The sequence below is a fragment of the Malaya genurostris genome, chromosome 2, assembly GCF_030247185.1.
Source record: "Malaya genurostris strain Urasoe2022 chromosome 2, Malgen_1.1, whole genome shotgun sequence".
Classification (NCBI taxonomy): domain Eukaryota; kingdom Metazoa; phylum Arthropoda; class Insecta; order Diptera; family Culicidae; genus Malaya; species Malaya genurostris.
Genome location: NC_080571.1, coordinates 2,330,254 through 2,344,345, shown reverse-complemented (window position 1 = coordinate 2,344,345; position 14,092 = coordinate 2,330,254). Strand labels below are relative to the sequence as shown.

Sequence of the window (14,092 nt, the reverse complement as noted above, 5' to 3'; positions counted from 1 at the left end):
ACTATGTAAAGGAACGAGGTTCAAACGGACTGCACGACATTCAGAAGCGTTTGAAAGAGTGAAGCTTAAACTAGTTGTTCCTAAGAATTTTGGGTACTAACAGTTCGGCTGAAAAGTTCGTATCGTTTAATAGAAACACACATTTTTTGCCAAAATTCGTTTTTATTATTCAACATAATTGCCATCAGAGGCGATACAGCGATCTTCCAACTTTTCGATACCATTTTTGTAGTACGATTTGTCCTTTGCCTCAAAATAGGCCTCAGTTTCAGCGATTACCTCTTCATTGCTTCTAAATTTTTTACCAGCGAACATTCTCTTAAGGTCTGAGAACAGGAAAAAGTCACTGGGGGCCAAATCTGGAGAATACGGTGGATGAGGGAGCAATTCGAAGCCCAATTCGTTCAATTTCAGCATGGTTTTCATCGACTTGTGACACGGTACATTGTCTTGATGAAACAAAACTTTTTTCTTCTTCAAATGAGGCCGTTTTTTTTTTGAATTTCGTCCTTCAAACGCTCTAATAACGCTATATAATAGTCACTGTTGATGGTTTTTCCCTTTTCAAGGTAGTCGATGAAAATTATACCATGCGAATCCCAAAATACAGACGCCATAACCTTACCGGCCGATTGTTGAGTCTTTCCACACTTTGGGTTCGGTTCATCGCGTGCAGTCCACTCAGCTGACTGTCGATTGGACTCCGGAGTGAAGTGATGGAACCATGTTTCGTCCATTGTTATATATCGACGTAAAAAATTGGTTTTATTCCGATATAACAGCTCCAAACACTGCTCAGAATCATCAATTCGTTGTTGTTTTTGATCGATTGTGAGCTCAGGCGGCACCCATTTTGCACAAAGCTTTCTCATATCCAAATATTCGTGAATAATATGCCCAACACGTTCCTTTGATATCTTTAGGGTGTCAGCTATCTCGATCAACTTCACTTTACGGTCATTGAAAATCATTTTGTGGTTTTTTTTCACGTTTTCATCGGTAACAACCTCTTTTGGACGTCCACTGCGTTCATCGTCTTCGGTGCTCATATGACCAGTACGAAATTTTGCAAACCACTTACGAATTGTTGCTTCGCCCGGTGCAGAGTCTGGATAACACTCATCAAGACAGTTTTTGGTATCGGCGGCACTTTTTTTCATCAAAAAGTAGTGTTTCATCAACACACGAAATTCCTTTTTACCTTTTTTTTGCCTTTCTCATATAGAAAGGTTATGCAATCACTTGAAAAACCGACTAGTGAAAATTGGCCGGAGGGCCAAGTGTCATATACCATTCGACTCAGTCCATCGAGCTGAGCAATGTCTGTGTGTGTGTATGTATGTGTGTGTGTGTATGTGTCAAATAATCTCACTAGGTTTTCTCGAAGATGGCTGAACCGATTTTGACAAACTTAGATTCAAATGAAAGGTCTCGTGGTCCCATACGGAATTTCTGAATTTTATCCGGATCCGACTTCCGGTTCCGGAATTATAGGGTAAAGTGTGTTCAATATTGTACACCGTCACTTAAACCGGCGAAACAAAAAACGTAAAAAAATTTCTAAACTGGTCTCAAAACTACACAAATCGATAGTCATTATCAGTAGGCAACTAAACAAACCGATTCCGGCTATGCTGGTTCCCGGTATCCGGTTCCGGAAGTACAAATAGAATACCACAATATTATATGTACATGAGAAAGGCATCATTACACCACTAGGTGGATTAAAACAGGTTTTCACAATAACAAAAGTAGCTTCACTCAAAATGCAATATCTCACAAACTAATAATCAGACAGCTGTCAAATTTATACACGTATCTTTTGAAAGTTGGTACTAACTCAAAATGGTATGGATTTAATTCTAGTGGCGCCCTCTCATAGAAACGATACGAACTTTTCAGCCGATCTGTTATTTGCTGCACGATGAAACTATCCCAATTGCAGACGTTTGGGAGAGGTTTTATTGCAAAAAAAGAACGGAGTAGCGAGGGTCATCTGCTACATTAGCAAAGGACTGTCATCGGCTGAAAAAGCATACGCCCACAATGAACGAGAAGCTCTTGCTTTGGTGTGGGCTACGGAACGCTTGGAATCGTACTTAAGGGGTCTTGATTTCATTTTGGAGACAGACCATGAACCGCTAAAAGTCATATTCGGCACTCAACGCAAACAATGTCCTAGAATCGAATGGTGGGCCTTGAGGCTACAATTTTTTCGTTTTAAAATCTGTCATATACCGGGTAAAGCCAATATAGCCGATCCACAGTCCCGACTACCCAAATTTCGGAAATGTAGCACTTATGATCTTCAGGGAGAGACGATGTTGCTGGCTATCCTCGAGTCAGCTAAACCTACTGCCCTAACTATAAGTGAATTAATCGACCACACCCTACGTTGTGACGAATTGAGTTTTGTAAAGGAAGCTTTATTTACGGGAAGGTGGAACGAGTCACTGAAATCCCACTACCCGTTTAAGGAGCAAGACTCCTTGCAAGCGTATGAGTACTGTCCACAATGTGTGCGTAAAAATGAATTCCGGCGCTTCTTTTCCTGATTATAATCAATAAATCTTCCATATGGTTGAAAAATAAAAAAAAATCGGATCATTCTGCTTAAAATTGCAATTCAAGAAAAGCAAAAATCTTAGTCTAAAACTCTTCCACTTTCCTTAAAACTGCTCGAGAAAAAATATTTCAGTTTCAGCTTACATCCACTAACACATTTGATTAGCAACAAACACATTCTTATATGGATTTTCTCTTGCAGAAATTATTGCGATATAAAGATTTACGTACCTTCTATAAGTAAGTCCGCAAAATAGGAACCTTTAATTTAACACGCGAAAGGCAATGGATATGGAATGTATGTATGTATGTATGTATATGTGAAGCCACCATCAGTTCAAGGCATTACCAATGTATGCGGGTAGACTTACAGTAGATCCGAATTTAATTATCAGATAGCTTTCATATTATTACTGTTAAGAAGGCCAAAATGGGTTATTTGGACCCGGCGCCTTCCAGCAATAACATCCAGCCATATAATAAAGATTTTCGCTGTACCAGCTTAAACCCGCCTGATGGTTTGTTTGTTAGAAGGGCGCGTCTTACTCATTTCAGACCTTCAGGGAGAAACACGAAGTTTCTCCCATGTGACTCAGGTTGGCAATCCACTCCATCATCCAGTCATTCACTTGTAAGATACCCTGATGCACTCCCTGCCCCTCACCATTGTAATAAAATAATATAATATTTGTGACGAAGTACAATATAGTAAAATAATAAGACATAATATAATATCATTTAATATAATACAATACAACAAATCGTCATACAATATAACATAATAAAATATAACATAGAGCAATATAATATCACATAATATAACATATATACTACAATATATTATCCTATAGAAGGGTTCCGTCATCATCCATCATCTCCGTTCCGCTATCCACTCATGTTCGAAAACTGACAATTATAGTAAAATCTGCTATCTCTTATCGATATGTTGACTATAGTGTTTGTCCGAAGAAAAGATGCCTACATTCCGTATCTCCTCGAAGTAATGACAGCAACATTATTATATAAGTAAAATCAAATAATATAACTCATTATAATATAATATAATATAATACAATATTATATAATATAATACAATACATATAGTATAACATAATACAATATAATACAATATAATATAATATAACATAATATAATATAACATAGTATAATATAATATAATATAATACAATATACCATACTATAGAAGGGTTTCCGTTATCATCCTTCATCTCCCTCCGCTAGTCAACTCATGCGCTAAAACTGACAATTATAGTGACATAAGCTATCTCTTATCAATATGTTGACTATAGTGGTTGGACGAACAAAGATGCGCGAAAGGCAATGGATATGGAATGTTGTCGTAAAATTATTTATTTTTCCGAAAAACTTTGTAACAGAAAATACGTAGTTTTATTTATTTTGTGTAGCGCAATCTAATACAAATGCATTGAAGCAGTGTTGTTAACTTTTTACCTTTTTTATTAAAGAATAAAAATCTATATTCATAAAGTGTAAGCAATTTTCCATCAAACGTAGGTGAAAAATTGATCAGAGCTGATATCCAAAAAGTCAGGCTTAACGTTCGTTTGAGAATAAAAAAGATGTACATAGATCTATGACATACGTACCAAATAAAATGTACGTAATACACAAATCATCAACATGAGCTGAGCGTAGTGAATGATATTGTCGTAAGAAATGATCGCATTGTGATTCTAGTGGATATACGCCACAGAGTATTGAAGCTAGCACATATAGGTCATCTAGGAATAGAACGGACAAAGCAATGTCTTCGAAGCAAAGTATGGTGGCCAAACATTGATAAAGAAATAGTAAGATCTTGCTTGGATCGTCAGTTAGTAACCAACAGTACTCGTACGGAACCCATGGCAGTCAGAGAATTACCAAGTCAGCCTTGGCATACTCTAGCTATGGATATGCTAGGACCTCTTCCATCTGGAGAATCTATTCTACTACTGATCGATATGTATAGTAATTGAAATAGTGCAAAGAACGACATCTAACGGTATCATCCAGCGTTTAACTCCTACGCTCTTCCGACAGGGTATTCCCATGATTGTAATGGCAGATAATGCGAAAAAAATTTCGAGTCAAGAGATGGAACAATTCTGTAAAAGGTATGGCATACAGGTGCAACATACCACACCCTACTGGCCCCAAGCCAATGGGGAAGTCGAGCGTCAGAATCGATCTATCTTAAAGATCTTACGTATATCCCAGGTAAATGGAACGGATTGGAAATCTGATTTGATGAAAGAAAACTACGTTTATTCGTTGATCCGTCATCCAGCAATAGTTCGCTCACCGGCACACAGAGATGTCTATCTCCTCTGTGTGACGAAGAGCAAGCAAAATTTCTCCCCTCGCACTGACAACTTCAACGAGAGCTCTTCTCTTTCACATTTATACACCACTGTTGTATAAAGTGTTCACGTATCATGAGTGCGTTTGTTTATTTCCTTTTACCTCTTCCACTGAATCGCACCGAAGTGCTAGAGCATTAGCTAATAAATTCTCTGATGTGGATGCAGATACTTTCACAGAGGTGTACACGCCGGTGAGCACTCTGCTGTATGGTTTTCGTAGATGAAGCGTGGATACGCAAAATCAGCAAAATAAAACAATTTATCGTAAAATTTTCGGTTTTCCTTGCAAATTTTTCATAGCAAGGCCAGATCTACTCTCTATTAATTGAAGTTCACAGAAGTGTTCGCTCACCATCACGCGCCAGTGGTCACTTGGGTGTATTTAGACGAGAGCGCGTGTGAGCGATTCATGCGAAGAGAATGTGTTTCACTCGCGCCAGCTGCTTAAACCACAAGCACACACTCAAATGCTGTCTATTCGACACTGAGAAGAAGTGCGCTTTCCTCTTTGTGCGGTGATTCGTTTTTTGCATCCTCGGTGTGGCAAAAATCTGACTCTAGCGTGTATAACTCAGGTGAAATGCCATCTCTGCCGGCACAAGTCCTATTCCAGAGAAAGTTTCGTGACTGGGTTCCACAATGGAATGTTCAGTACTTGAACAACAACGAAGAGCTGCGAGATCATGACAAAATCTACAAACAGTCATCGAAAACTCAATATGATTCAGCACACAGAGTCAAGGATTCCGATTAGCAGGTATAAGACCGTGTTCTAATGCGCAATTTGGTTCCACAGAATAGGCTTTCATCGATGTACTGTCCGGAACAAGCTACGATTCTCCAAAAACAAGGCAACAGTGTAATAGTTGGAACTGATCAGGGAAAGAGCTACAGCGAAACAGAACAACAGGATACATCACGACATTCGGACTGGATAACTCCGTCTTCAAGCCTTCAACAGTCATGCAGTACACTCATCGAAAATAGACACCCTATGAATTCGGATATTGCTGGATGTCCTAAACGGCAGGTAAAACGGCCGTTACGGTTTGAGGACTATGAAGTTGAACTTTGAATGCTACTAAAACCGACTAATTCGCAGAAAGAGAAGGTTATTGTATGATAAAAATGTAACTGGGAGCACGAGTAGAGAAAAAAAAGTATGTATTTTAGCATCATGGTTTTTATTTATATAATGTCGTTTTCGTTTTTAAATTGCACTACACCGGTGTAGCGAAAGCTGCACTGAAACCGTTCGTTTTTGCCAATTGCACTACACCAGTGCTACACTTTTTCTGCACCGATACCACTGGTGTAGCACTCATCAAAAGTTTGGTGTAGCTCTGTGCAATGGATTCGTTTATTGTAGTCAATGGTTACTGTTTATGTTTTCGTCATTTTTGTTCGTTTATTCATGCCTCAGTGTAGCACTGCACCGGTGTAGTGCAAATTAAAAACGAAAACGCCATAAGACTAATCTGTTACCGTGAATAAAGGATACAACAATAGTAAATTCAACTGATGCAATTGAACTCAGTGTTAAAAGGAAAGGGTTCGATTTTTCTCTCACTCTCGTGTCATTTAAGTCCATAGATTGCAATTCAATTTAGTCAACATTTTACTTCCGGTTCCTGAATAACAGAGTGATGAGGATTAAAACCATCCATTTCAAGGATGTGAGGATATAATCCCAATATAATCGCCCTTATTCTGAATAACGACGTATTGATTTTTCGATCGAATGTGGTTCGATCGAATCATAGCTACCTTTGATTTTGCTAGCGTTATGAGGAATACAAATGAAATACGAGGGAAAAAACGATACGACGTTATTCAAAATAAGGGCGAATAAAAAAATTTTATCGAGAGTTAGTGTTTAAAATTTTCTCAACTTGGTTCAACACTGTTTTTATTTTAAGGCCTTGTTGCGTGGTAATTCAAAACAAATCGGTCAAGGTAGTCTTTGAAGGGTAAATTAGATGAAAAATTTCTGAACCCTTCGTGTCAGATTGTTGTGAACATTTTGATACGGGCCCAAATTGCAACTCCATATTCGAGAAAACTGCGTACTAGCATGATGTGAACATTTTAGAAAAAACCTGTTTTAATCCACCTAGTGATGTAATAATGCCTTTCTCATGTCTAATATTGTGGTATTCTATTCAAAAATTTTCGCTTCGATTTTTGAAAGAAACTAAGGGATTGCTTGTGCATTAACTAGTATAACATACATAATGAAACAGTGGTCCTTATTACCGGTGTCACTACACGGTGAAAACCGAGTGAAGTGACTGTGACCCTTATTATTGGTATCACTTCACGGTGGAAATCAAGTGAAGTGAACGTAGGTCCTTTTTACGGAAGTCGCTTCAGAGACAAAAGTAATTACTTGAATGAACTTGATGTCATTATGAACATCACGTCGCCAACATTTTGTTGAAAGAATTGGTTTTGTCTACGAGTGATCACTTCACTATGCGTGATACCGGTAATAGGTAAAATCAAGTGAAATGACATGTAAGTTAAGTGAATGTGAAAGTGGAAGTGAGAACGGTAATTAGAGCCAGTGCTTTGCTCGCGTAGGTCATCCTTATAGGGGAGGGGGTAGGGTCTAAAAGATGGAAAAAATCATCATTTTTGCGAATTTTTTTCAGAGCTATTGTTCAAAAAAATAAATTCAAATATTTTGTATAATAAAAACCATCACTTGAACAACAATGTGTAATTTTTTTGTGGAAAAATATTGAGAAATAAGTCGGTAAAGAGGCTTTTTTGAGGACGCTTCCTAAAAATTTCTGTATCTCAGCGCAGACTAATCAGAAGTGAACAAATCAAAGCAGCATGTTTAGAGCAGAAGTTTTTTCTAGACCCCAACGTTTCTGTTTGATTTTTTAGTTTTTTTTTAATTTTTGGTGGTTGTTTAAATTCAAAAATACGATTTTGCACAAAAAAATCCGCCATTTTATAGCTGTTAAACCTTCCCAAGGTAACAAACAACGAAAAGGAAAACGTTTCGGTCTGGTTTTTTATATTTAGAAAATGTGTGCAAAATTTGAAAAAAAAATAGTGCAGATGAATGACGATGGACACGGGCTTTCAAAACCTGCTTTCGAGGAAAACGCGTTTAAAGGTTTTTGTCTATAAAATCAATGGAAACAATTCATTACTCCAGGGAGCTTGTAGGGTCTAACATTTTCAAAAAATCATATTTTTTCTTTTATAATTTATCATAAAGAAACCTTTCAAGAATTTTTTGTCAAGTTTTGAAGTGAATCGAAGTAGAAATCTTGGGCCTGTGCACCGAGCTCTTGCTTCTTCGTAGAATGAGATAGCCATAGATAAAGGTCCATAACTTCCAGAGTTTCGTTCCAATGGGCTTGAAAATTTCACAAAAAATTCTTCAAATGTTTTACTATAAGATAATATAAAGAAAATAATAAATGATTTTTCAAAAGTGTTAGACCCTACCCCCCTTAATGCACGCTAATGTTTGCTGTCGGTAGTTTTTCTTTTTTCGAAGTATTCCTCTCACGACCTATCCGACCCATTGAGCCCGAACATTACTTATATGTGCACCCATTAATTATACTTAGATTATCTATGTACCACGAGTTCACGATCATTCGAAAAATTCGTTAAAATATGCACTCGTCAAGTCGAAGAAAAAAACTACTCACCGGAGTCATCGTCGTGGTAGGTGCTACGAAGGGTCTGACACAGTGTTTTGAGCTGCTTGTACACCGAATGTGCCTCCTTGAACAGAAGCATGGTTGCCTCATCCTTGTTCGGTGCACTGCCCACCATCATCGTTTCGTCCTCACCGATCATTTCCTGCAGCAACGAGGAATGATTCGGATCGCTGGGGTTCGAGCGCTGAGAATCGAACGATTCCAGCCGTTCACTCAGAGTCCCATTCTCGCGTTCTAACCGATCTAATGTTTGAACCGTCATTTGGTACTTGGTATCCTGCTCCTTGGTACTTCTTTCCAAGATGTGTATTCGCTCGGAGGCTTCATTTAACGCCATCGTTAGGTTCTCCTTTTCATTCGATGACATGTGCAATCGATTTTCCAGTTCATTCTTTTTCTCGAGAATCAAACGAAGCTCATTTTTCAAACTCTCTAAGCTGTTCACATGATCCTGTATGCTCAGCGTCCGTCGATTGCACTGCTCTTTGATTTCCTGTAACTGCGCCGAAAGCTGCAGCTCGGTGGCATTGGATTTTTTCAGTTCATTCGATAGGCGGGTATTTTGGGCAGTCAGCTCTTCAATGAGGGTATTTTTCTCCCGCTCCATCTGCCGCATGATCTGCTCTTGGGCGTCCAACTTTTGCTTGAATTGCTTAATATCGGACTGTAGCTCCAGAATGACGGCATCATTCTCACTCGACGTTATTTCCAGTTGCCGCTTAAGGATGTACTTCTCTTGTTCCAGTTTCTGCGAGAAATAAATAACCAAGAAAAAACAGTTATTCTTCAAATCAGTGGGCGCTTCCTAATGATCAAACACTTCAGCAAAACAGGCGCTAGTCATTATTGCACAAACGAAAATCGATTCCGCGTCTCCGAATTCGGTTCAATGACCACGTGTTCACCTACGCCGCATTGTCGCCTAGCCTGCTTAGGTACTTATTTATTTCGATTCCCCCGCGAATCGAAGCAGCTGGCGAGAATTTGAATAAACGTGTGACTCAGGGTTGCCATTTAGGCAATTTTTTATGCGCAAATACAGATTTGACACAGAATTCTAATTTCAAAAATTGACAAATCACATTCAATTTATTCTTTGCTTTTTTGTGGTGGGTATTACAAAATCATATCATATAATTTTGGTAAACAGTACAGAAACTGGAAGTTTTTATACAGAATAACCTTCTAGAATCAAAACTAATTGGAATTGATTTCAATATGAGCTAGTCAGTTTTCAGTGGTAGATTTACGATTGATGAATAAGAACTATTACAAAGCTGCGGTGAATAATGGTAACACTTTCTTTGTGTTGCCTTTACTGTTCGTAAGGTGATTGAGCGGTCGAAGGTGCACTACTTTTCTAATCGACTGGTTGCCGAGGTGATACATTCACTGGAAACCAAAAGGTTGAGATAAATTGTTTTCCGGCTGCGGTTCGGTGAGCGGTTGAACAGTCAAGCTTGGTTGCTACTTAAGGGTCGGCAAAACATAAATTGCACATGGAATTGTACTTAATACGGCAAGTACAAAGCAAGCTGTATTGATTCCGATGCATATAATTGAAATAGAAAATTAGCAAAACTAGACATTCTTTGACATTTTTCAGTATTGCGTCGATTTTACCAAGGATAAATAATATAGACATGTATGTGCTTACAAATATTTAAAAAAAAGTCTGGTTCGTTCTCGGTACTTTCTAAAATGACCGCACTCACCGCTTGGTGGAGCGCGAGATTAATTGCATTGTTATCATTTCAACCAAAGTGTGCCATAAAATCTCAATATATACAAATGAGCTAACGAATCGAAAAGGTTCTCACGGTTTGACATTTGCATTATGAATGTGATGATGGGAACTCAGCAGTGCAACCAATTTATCACCACCGTAGATGTGCGCCAAAACAAGATCGTGACTGTCATGTCTGGAAATTCGTTTGTGATTTTACCTCACTCGTAAATCTAGCATTAAATCTTAAAACTCCACAAAAGCCTACTGAGAACAATTTTATGATCATATTCCAGCCAAGTGATTCAATCTTCAAGTTTATACAGCAAAATAAAGAGTGTGTATAAGGCTGTAATAAATCTTTAAGTTAAGTTAAGACTTTGAGGCTTTCTCTTAATGTAAAAATTATGAATGTAAAGGTAAAAATCGACATTTTACATAATCGCCTCGAAATAAACGCAAAAGTCTGATTGAAAAAAAATATTTTTAATGATTAATCGTTATTTTGCTACAAATCAACTTCGTTACGTGAAAGCTTGTACTGGTGCTCTGAAAATGAAACATGAAATTCATTTATATTCTCTCCTTTTGGCATTTCGAAATTTATTTGATGTCAATACTGCAATAGAACATCAAAATGGCCGTGAAATTATCCTTTCATCAAGTTACCCTTAATCCACATTTATTACTAATGTGTCATAAATCGAATTTGCTCTGGGTGAAACCGACGACACGACCAGGTACTCCAAAGAAAAATCGGGAAAAAAGTGTTCGTGAGCGATTCACCGCCAGTTACCACAAATATAGTGACCCCTTGAAAATGATTAAAACAATCTTCTTGCGCAAGACTGTTCAAGTTGCTACGAACTAGTTACTAAGGAGTCCCATGGTAAATAAATAAACCACAATGTCGAAAAATATCAGAACGATTTTCGCTAGTCAAACTTTTGCTGAGTTTGAACTAGTTATATCTTAGTTCAAACTGGTTATTACTGAATTACTTTGCGGAAAATGTTTAAAAGTCTAAATGTTACTTTGGGGTTGCATTATGACGAATCGTTTCAGGACATCATATATGACACATGAACCAAGCGTCAGGATAATAGGTATCATAATGTATGGCAAACTACAAACGCAGGAAGCTCAATGGATCTTCGAAATCTCGTGAGACAAAGAGGAATTCGCTGCCTATGCAAATACGGTTCGAGCAATAGCATTAATTGCAAATGACACGGACTTATTCATTTAGAAATGATGGTTTGATCTATCGTTTTCAGAAGATTTTAGAGTTTTAAGGAGTGTATCGAAAATAAGCTATCCCCATACATTTGTGTTGTACGCATGTATTTGTGATGGTTTTTTATGCTCAGATCGCAGCATGCTGTGCGTTTGGCTGTCAGCTTTCGATTCTTTACTTGTTTGTGCGATTGAAATTCTGCGTTTTCAAAATGTCGCGTATTGAAAAGGAAGTGGAAATTAAAGTTGTGTCCTGCATGGCTAAGTGAGAAGGGTATTACTATGCGAAAATCGGCGAAGCGGTTTGGAATTCATCATGCCAGTGTTAAAAGCATAATTAATAAGTTTGAGGAACATTATTCTTAGGATGAGCTACCAGGAAGAGGCAGAAAAACCGGTTCTTCCAACCCGAAACTGAACCAGAAAGTTGTATTTCTAATCATGAAGAACAAATCAATGTCCAGCGTATCAAGAGGCGAAATCACCTAAATACCTACAAGAAGCAGAAAATCTCAGAACAAAGTGTAAAACAGAAGAATCAAGCAGCAACAAGGGCCCGGAAATTGTATTCGCGTGTTTTGCAGGGTCCGGATGCATGCGTTTTGATGGACGATGAGACTTATGTAAAAGAGGACTCAGAGAGACTGTCGTCGTTGAGGAGGATGTGAGCGATGCGGACAGGTCGATTCGTGTGGAGAAATTCGGTCGAAAGGTACTGGTATTGCAAGCAATATGTTCCTGTGGTTTGAAGTCAACCATTTTTTACACTACCGGAACTATAAATGCAGAAACCTATCGATCTGAGTGTTTCCAGAAGATATTGCTGCTTTCATATGAGAAGCATAGTACACCTCCACTGTTTTGGCTGGATTTGGCGTCGGCTCACTCTGCCAAAACCAATCTCAATTGGCTTGCGGAAAAGGGTATACATTTCGTTGAGAAAAATACCAATCCATCAAATTGGCCTCAGCTTCGACCCATCGAACGTTACTGGGCAATCGTGAAGAGGGTCTTCAAGAAGACTGGTTAGGCAGCTGGGAACATGCAGGAGTTCAAGAAAATTGGGTTCAACCTTAAAAAAAATGCGATGCAACACTTGTCCGGAACTTGATGAAGAGCGTTCGATCAAAAGTTCGAAAACTCGTGAAGGAATAACTTAAATTTCATTCGGTTTTCTTTATGCTAAAGTTTAACCTCGTACAATAAAGGATCAGTTTTTAGTTTGAATAAAATATCGTTTTTTATCATAATTTGAAAGAAAAATTTGTGGATAGCTTATTTTCGATACACTCCTTATCACACTGTAAGAAGTTTGAAAGTAACCTTTTCAATCGTATTGAACGTTTTTTTTTATTCCGAATTACAGAATGATCAGCACCAGAGTCAAGTTCAACAAATGATCATGTAGAGTAACAGAGGTATTTTGGCCACTAATAAATGTTCTGTGTTATAAAATTGAAGTGCATCGATTCCCGGATTATGGAAGACTTTCATTAACATATTAGATATATATCAATTAAAAATATTCCCGTTACCCTGTTTTTTAAACAGCAAAAAGCCCAGTTTACGAAGTTTTTTTCCCTGTCGCACAAAATGAAGATTAAATCACTACATGTCCCCATGATTTTTTTCGTAATTTTTAGCGATTCAAAACTGGTTTCGTATGATAACAATATGATTAGAAGTTACGAATTAGATCAAAGCTTACACTTCTCTAGTGAATATAAATACCACGAATATTTTCTGAATAAGAGCCGCCGAGAACTCTGATTGGTTCCTTATACGAATTTAAACCCATGTTGGACTTGAAAAACACAACAGTGTGGCTTCGGGAACCGTGCGAAATCGCACCATCACTAAACGAATGGTATTCTGTAGAGATGGTGGAGCTGCTCAGTAGCAGAACAACTTTCGCTGTTAAAATTATTTAGTTTTAATTTCCTCTTTCAACTGTTGTGAAAAGATTATGGTAAATAAATGTGACTACGGTAACGGTAGCTGTTATTTTAAAACAAAAGTTTTTCAGGCTGGGTTGCCAGTTTCATACATTTTTCGAGTAATTTCGTTTTGACATTACGAGTTACTGAGGGGTAGTTAAATTTGTGATACAGTTTTTAATAGAGAGTGGAAGGTCGTGTCGTCGGTGAAACTGTCTTCCAATCAATACACAAATATACAAGACAACTTTTGGGAAAGAATTGAATTGACAGAAAAGTATTAAAGAATTTATTTGAAAGCAATATTGTGAGTGTATAAATTGTTTCATTCATGTACTGATTCGTTTATTTTTTGATGCAATGTAATTAAAAATCAACGATAAGCCTAAAGTTTTGCTAGGCTGTTTGTCCGTGCAAAATTTATTTTAATGCTTTAATAACAAATTTAGAAAAAAAAACTATTATATTCCCAAACAACCAGAAGTTTCACAATTACTTAAAAATCCACTTTCTTGCTGTTTAAAAGTACACGCGGAACTTTTGAAGACTTGA

General features: G+C 37.7%; 1 protein-coding gene across 5 annotated transcripts in view; it reads right to left on the bottom strand.

The window, feature by feature from the left end:
* LOC131432745 (bicaudal D-related protein homolog) overlaps nucleotides 1-14,092 on the bottom strand; it is a 106,531-nt gene that overhangs the window by 3,906 nt on the left and 88,533 nt on the right. For all 5 annotated transcript variants that reach the window (XM_058599231.1, XM_058599234.1, XM_058599235.1 and 2 more), the window contains exon 3: nucleotides 8,630-9,389. In XM_058599231.1, the coding sequence (XP_058455214.1) occupies nucleotides 8,630-9,389 (760 nt within the window). The remainder of the gene's footprint in view (nucleotides 1-8,629; nucleotides 9,390-14,092) is intronic.